This window comes from Gekko japonicus, unplaced genomic scaffold (assembly GCF_001447785.1).
Source record: "Gekko japonicus isolate JY-2015 unplaced genomic scaffold, Gekko_japonicus_V1.1 scaffold1095, whole genome shotgun sequence".
In the NCBI taxonomy this organism is placed as follows: Eukaryota; Metazoa; Chordata; class Lepidosauria; order Squamata; family Gekkonidae; genus Gekko; species Gekko japonicus.
Window position 1 is genome coordinate 62244 of NW_015172036.1, and position 7435 is coordinate 69678.

Consider the following 7435-nt stretch of genomic DNA (forward strand, 5'->3'; position numbering starts at 1 on the left):
ATTTCTGTTCAACATTTACAATATTCACCATAAAGCAAAGAGCCATAAACAGTGTTTTGTGTGCTGCAATTATAAAGGCCTTTTCCTGGAATTAAACCTCTTTGAATAAAATGAGGTTTACTTCTGAGTAGACCTGCTTAGACTTGTTGCCTAAAAAGTTACATGAACCAAGGAAGGACAGAAAATCACACCTTACTGTTATTTGTTTCCTTGGATACGAAAGGGGAAAAATTAAGACAGGTAAGCTATGTCAATTCCCAATATACCCATGGGAATTCTGTTCCATCCCTGATTCTAACCGTCACTCTATACTTAAATAATAGATGGCTTTGGGATTTAATAAAATATTATCAAAGTATCTATACCATGACATTTTTTGTAAATCGCTGCTTATTTATGACAAAGTTGTAAGATAGTGTACACACACTGTCTGTGAGATTGGCTACGAAATTTTACAGCTAATTTGTGGGAAATGGGGGCAGATGTGTTAGGTCACTGCTCCCGGTTATGTTACACTACCAGTTTCTCTGTAAACCAAAGGGACCTTTTTTAATTAAGTGAACCTGTCTGTGGGCAAAGATGTATTATTTCTGAGAACTGTGATTTTCATCATATTCAGATATTTGAGATGAGGGACACACATTCAATTTTACTAAACATGAAGAACAAGAAGAATTTCACAACAATTGGGATTTTTTTGCTGAAGCACCCCGAGTGATAGAAAATATTCTGATGGAAAGAAGCATTATAACTAGTTCCTAAAGAGTTTCTAAATTAGCACTGGGGTGTTTTCAAAGGTCTAATTAATTGCAATAAACCTGAACCAAAATAGCAGCTCTGTCAATTTCAGTGTAATGACAGCACATTTTGGAGGTAATCAGAAGCAACTTGACAGCACGTAACACGCAAACTTCAGTGGGGCTAAATTGCCAAACCTTAATGGACAAATTTGGATAAGAGAAAAATATTATTGGAGTGCAAATTGTACAGTCAACAAAAGCAGCAAAATGATAGTAGGGGGAAATCAGTTACTTGAGAAAATATGAGGAACTCTACATACCTGAATCACCATGTATTTCAAAAGTGCTTCTAAAAAATAGCTTGTTAGATCATCCTGTCCTTTATCTCCTGATTGTGGAGGGACCAGTGGAGTGATTTCTTCTACTGTTACTTGTGCTATTAAAAAAAAAGAAACATGAAAGCTGTCAAGTTTCATAAGTTTTATTCAGAAAGGTAACACACTACATAGCTGTCATTACTTAGGGGTATTTTTTTCAAACCACTAAGCCCAAAACTACACAAAAGGGATAACTAGAGAAAACATTACTATCAACTAAACACATATATTATGATGCTGTGCTCAGCCATGTACTATTAAAATATTTAGGGCCAAATGCCACAACTGTACTGGATAGATCATCCTAATACTCAGCAAGACCTTATCCTCATCCCTTGCTGCCTTCTTGGATGCACATGGATTGGACCATGAGAGCTGTTACTGCCAAAATGTATATGCCCTCCCTCTCTTCTTCAAGGATTTAGGCTATAACCAGTGCTCTAGGGAGGAGAGGGAAGACTCTCAGACTGTTTTTTCCTTCTACACAATATCATGAATGCTGCAATCTGTGAACACCCAAAAGAGGAATGGCTGGAGAAGAGGACTTGCTGGATCCTGTCCTTCAGAGGCACAGCAGCATCCTCAAAAGGCTACAGTGTGTTTTCAGATATTACTCTTGAGCCTGAACACTTGTAAACATTTTAAAAACTTCAGGTGAAATTCCTATGAAATGAACATGCTTAGAATCATACACTTAGGCCACAGAACAAGAACATTAGCCCTCCACACCCCAGGTATTCTATATCAGGAAGTCTTCAATCTCAGCACAGCATAAGAGAGGATGAAGGAACATGCACGCTGAAGACTTCTTGATTTTCTTTCATCTGGATGAAGCCAAGGCAATGAAATCTTTCTGTTTTGCCAAGAGTTCTTGGTAAATTACTGATTAAACTTTTAACTGGTCTTTAGTTGTTTTCTTAAACTTTTTTGTTGTTTGCTACCTTTTACTGTTTTTAATTACCATACACCATTTTATGGGTTTTTATTTGTGAATAGAAGAGCAGTTGAACATTTTATAAATAAATTAATCAAACACTAACTAAACATACTTTCACCATGATTCTAAAATGTTTACTTTGATTTGGGTTCTACTGAAACCAGTGCATTATACTGCAAAGTAAGTGGTTTTGAATCAGATTATTAAAGCTTCCATCTAGCCTACGGATAAAGTCTACTGAGTTTTAAAAAGAGATTAATGAATGCATTTCAAAACATTGGAATTTTCTATTTATGAAGGGGCAAGCACACCCAGAGCTATTTCTTCATAAACTCTACTAGAATTACTACTTACAGCTAAATTCATACTTGCTTGGCTCAGTGTAGAAGCTTTGGCAGCTCAGGATGCTTGGTTGCAATGGGAGGCAAACATTACAGCCCCAATAATTCTTATCAGTTCAGATTATAATTGGAGCAGGAGAACAACTCCTCCCTGGTACCTTCTGGAAAACTGCAACGGCAGCACCCCAGACCATGGATAATGTAGTTTTTTGGGCTTGGATCCTTAGAATGACAACACATGCCCTAGAAACTACATTTCTCAGGATACTTTGAACCAAGAGCCCTGGGACAAGACCATCTGCATGATGCACTGAGAACTCTAAGAAATCACTACAACATGCTTTGGGAAACAGCTTGGTTTGCAAAATTCAATCCTGAATTGCACCAGGGGACACTAACCTATCACTGACTGATATAACAAATCTGTGGGCAAGAGTCCTTACTGGATGCTTTTTAAGAAGCATTCTGGACCAATAACTTCAAATAGATCAAGCATTCTTCACTGAATTCACTTAAAATAATCTGATAAAGTGGATAGCTGAAATATGCAGCTTATTCAAAACTGTTAAATACTTACTTTCTTGAACATTTAGTACAGGATTTATTAGATTATCTAGAGTTCGAGGTCCATATTCAGACTGTGGTGGTGGAAATCCAGGAATTAAACAAGAAAACATACACAGTTGCTCTTTACTACAATTATTTTGAAGGGCTTGCAACCATAAGAGGAAAAGACGTACACCTTCACGACGAATCTGTAAAAGAACATCACATTTTAATCCCACTTTTATTTGCAAATAAGAGTATGTCAACAGTTTTATGAATCCAGTAGTAAAACAACTTCTGATAAAATATGTCATCTTTTCCCTAGTCCTCAAAATTGTTTATTATGTTTATATTGAGATGTATATTGTTTTATTGGTTTTGTGTAAACTGCCCTGAGCCTGCCTTGGTGGGGAGGGTGGGGTAAAAGTTGAAGTAATAAAGAAATAAAATAATGAATGTTTTAATACCATCAGCCATACCTTTAAAGAGTTCCCTGTGTGAAGTAATTTCTTTAAAATTAAGCCTGGAAAAGAAAGCATACATTCAATATTTGTTACTTTATGGCTAACGAAGTGTGAGAGTTCTCGGTCAGACTTGCTAAAATCTTTTAACAAGCCCTTGGCAATCTCTAGATTATTCTTGGTGAACTTTATGTCCTCTGGTATTAAACTCAAAACCAGAAGTGAGAAAAGATCACCTTCTTGATACTTTTGAATCAGATTAAACCTGTGGGGTTTTCTTACATAACAAAGGCATGCATCCAATCATGCAGTTCTGAAGACTTAATGGTACTTAAGTCTTTGGAAGATGTAATCTGCCTGCTCCAGCAGCAGACCTCCACTTAGCTCCAATGTCATTTCTGAGGGCCCTTTATAACTGGAACTTTGGTCAACTATTTTACCATAATGTGATTAGAATTTTGTAGGTCAAATACAATTATTCTGGAACTAGGACTCACCAATGCACCACCAAATGACCATCTCTCCTTTAATCCAAAACATCTGAAGCTTCCCACCCAAAATGTTTGATAGGAGATTTATTGATATTTTATAAACCATCTTTCAAATTTACAATTTTGCTGTTGGTTAAAACTACTAATCATTAGAAAAAATTATTTCTCCAACACCTACCAATACTGTGAAATTGCCATCTTTGATGAATTCTTTCTGGAAGAAGTTGTAAAATTTTCTACAAAATCAAAAGTCAAAGACACAATGCAGTTATAGTTAGAAATCTCCATTACCAGACCTGTGCTTATCTTTAAAATAACAGAAGATAGCTTTACTTTTATCATAAGACCCTGCTTTCAGACTCTCCCAAGTCTTCTACCAACTATTGGTCATTTAGATGAAATTTTCCAGGGCAACATTCTAGTTCAGGTGAACTCCTTGCAAATTTACATAAATACAATGAAGCAAATCTTAGAGAGTTTGGTAAACATTATTTAAGAATACTACCTACAGAGATCAAGGTCCAACTGAAGGAGATAATTCTACATTTAACTTTTTTCAAAAATTTTAATGTCAAAAATTCAGGGTCAAAGCTTCAAACCGAGACCATGAACAAAATTCAGAAAAACACATAACCCCCTCTGTGTGCCCCAGGAATGTTCAACTCCCCTTATTCCCTAATAGCCATCCTCTCATACCTCACTTCTAAAATTTGGGAGCAAAGTAAAATAGAAGATAACTATAAAGAATAACAACATTTATTTCATAAAGGTTCAGGAATCAGAGCGGACTACACCAGACATATCTGTAGTGGCACCACCCAATGTAATGGCCTGCCTGAGGAGACTAGAAAGGCCCCTACTCTTTTAGTACCCTCTTTCAAACTGTTAAAGATGCCTGCATGCTCAAAATGTTTAGGGACCCCTGCTATACACATCTGGAATTATCAAATTTGGGTGGCATTTCAGCAGGAATGGTTTCAATGGGGGGGTGGGCAGTACACAGGAGCCGGGGGGGGGACAGAGAGCAGCTGGGGTTTGCCCCCTCGAGGGGCTAGTGGCGGGGGGAGCCTCAGAGCGGGAGAGAAGAGCACCCCTCCCCCATCTGCAGAGCCGACACTGAGAAAAGGTGACAGCCAGGTCCTCAGAGTTTCTCTGGTGTTTGTTTGTTTTAAAAAACATAACTCCCTCCACGGCGCAGCATCAAATCAAAGTGGCTCTGGGCAAAAGTCGGATCTAGTTGAAAGGGGTTGCCAGCAATGCTCCCTTAAAGCTGCCTGTAGAGTCTTGTGAGCAAAAACTCTACTTTGTGAGCTAATTGGCATTAAAGTTGTGAGTGAGCCATTGGGCTGCAGCATAAATGAGTTTGCTCTGGAGCCGTCTCTTCCTGAGCTGAGACAAGAATGTGTGAGTCGGAGGCTGAAAAAACTGAGCCGGCTCACACTAGCTCAGCTTAGAGGGAAGACTGGTTGCCAGCCCCCAGGTGAGGCTTTCTGCGGCTTTCCTATTAGCTTTTTTGTTTTCGCTATTTTCCAGGTTGACTTTTCAGTAGTACCGTAGTTAGGCAATGGGGGGGGGATCCGTACTTGTGAATATCTGTGTGATTGTGCGTTCTTGAGTGTTTCTGTACAGTTAGAAAAATATATTTGGCTTTGATTATGATGTGATATCCCTGGCATATCACATCATAACCAAAGTCACTGCTCATGTTTACTATCATTATTATTATTATTTCCTAAAATGCATTTATGTTTGAAAATTGGTGGGTGCACCAGGGCGCCAGAAGGTAGCCTCGCCTAGTGTGCAAAAAACCCTGGAGCCGGCCCTGGCTACAAAATTAAGTTATTATACATTGTTAATAAAGCCATATTCTTATATCTCAAAATGATATTGTCTTGAAAATATGGGTTGTTGGGGACAATCTCCTTTTCCGCTAAATATTCTACCACAGGAAACCAGAGAGTTTGAAATGTTTTTTGGTAGTTATCCAAATTAGGCACAATAGACTGGTACATAATTTTACTAAATATGAAGTGATCCCATAATTTGTTTTGCCACATTTGTAACGTAGGACCTGATTTCTCTTTCCATTTTTTTTACAATTAAAATTCTCACTATAGCTAGGAGGTATGAAATTACTTTTGCTTTGGTTTTGTCTCCTGAATGATTTGACCAGACAAAAAGAAGGACCATCTCTGGTAATTCAAGTAAATTGCATCCAGTGATTAGGTATATGTGTTTTAAGATTTGCTGCCAGAAATTTTTTATGGGTGGGCAGTGCCATCACCACTACAAAAAATTTCCCACTAGCCCTCAATTTCTCCAGCATTTTGGGCTTGACGTGGGGTGCATATTATGTATTCTGGTTGGAGTTTAGTGCCATCTATTTAAAACGTTAAGAGAATTAAAACCTATAGTAAAAATCTTAGATGTCATGCTGGGGGAGCTCCAAATTTTAATCCAGTCAGTCTTTTGGATTCTGTTTTGACAATCCATTTGCCATAGTGTTTGATATTTTATTTTAGTCTCACTTATCACAGAAACCAGAATTTTGTAAATGTTTGAGATAAGACCTTTAATCTCTCCACTTTGTTTCCTGAGTATAAGTTCAAATGTTGTTAAAGGTCTTTTGAAAGTATCTGAATGTTGTATTGTGTTTATCACGTGGTTCACTTGCAGGAATCTATACCAAAGTATATTTTCGCCAATTGTAATGTATTGGAATCCTCACATGAATCACCTCATTAGACTCCCATGTTAAGCTTCGAGCCAAGCTAGGGCTCCTCTGACTGAACTTCCTATTGGTCGCTTTGTAACAGCGACCAATCAGAACAGTACTATTCCCTGGGAGGGAAAGACTCCCATTGGTCCTTAACTAAGAAATCTCATTGGTTGTTATTTGTAAATAGGCGTGGCTACATTAGCCCAGTTATGTTTAAAAGGAGCATAGCTCCCACGGTTTCTTGTTCTGGTTTCTAATGCGTTTGAGTGCTTGTTCGTTACTTCAATAAAGCTGAATCACTTGCTGAATCACTCTACGAGTCCTTTGTTAGCGCGATCTAACAATTGGCGACGAAGGAGGGATGTTAGAGCAGGTAGGCAGCCCTGCGGACATCCACACTTCGGACTCGGAAGAAAGCGGGCAAAGCACAGCAGCCGATCCGGCGGAGGCGCCACCAGCTCCGGTGCCCAAGTCTCCCACGATGGCTGGAAGCCAGAAGTTCGAGTGCTTCGAACCCTCCTCAGAAGACTGGGACTCCTACCTATCCAGGTTCGAGTTCCATCTGGAGACCCACGACATCACCGATGAGGCGAAGAAACGAGCATGCCTCCTGAGTTCCTGCGGGAAGGGAACCTTCGACATTGCCAGGTCGTTGATGGCCCCAACAGATATGAAAACTGTCTCCTACGCTGACATCACAAAGAAGCTTAAGGCCCATTTTTCTCCACAACCATCGGAGATCACCTGCCGGCACGCTTTTTACAAGCGGAACCAGGCCGGAGGCGAGACCATCGCAGATTTCGTGGCAGCCCTTCGCAAAGCC

The 7435-nt window shown here is 39.2% G+C and overlaps 1 protein-coding gene across 1 annotated transcript in view; it reads right to left on the minus strand.

The window, feature by feature from the left end:
• LOC107118335 (ral GTPase-activating protein subunit alpha-1-like) overlaps positions 1-7435 on the minus strand; it is a gene marked incomplete at its 3' end in the record, with an annotated part of 88292 nt that overhangs the window by 59354 nt on the left and 21503 nt on the right. Inside the window, exons 4-7 of the mRNA XM_015420641.1 lie at positions 4072-4129; positions 3421-3464; positions 2973-3150; positions 1061-1176 (exon numbers count right to left, since the gene is read on the minus strand). Of these exons, the coding sequence (XP_015276127.1) occupies positions 1061-1176; positions 2973-3150; positions 3421-3464; positions 4072-4129 (396 nt within the window). The remainder of the gene's footprint in view (positions 1-1060; positions 1177-2972; positions 3151-3420; positions 3465-4071; positions 4130-7435) is intronic.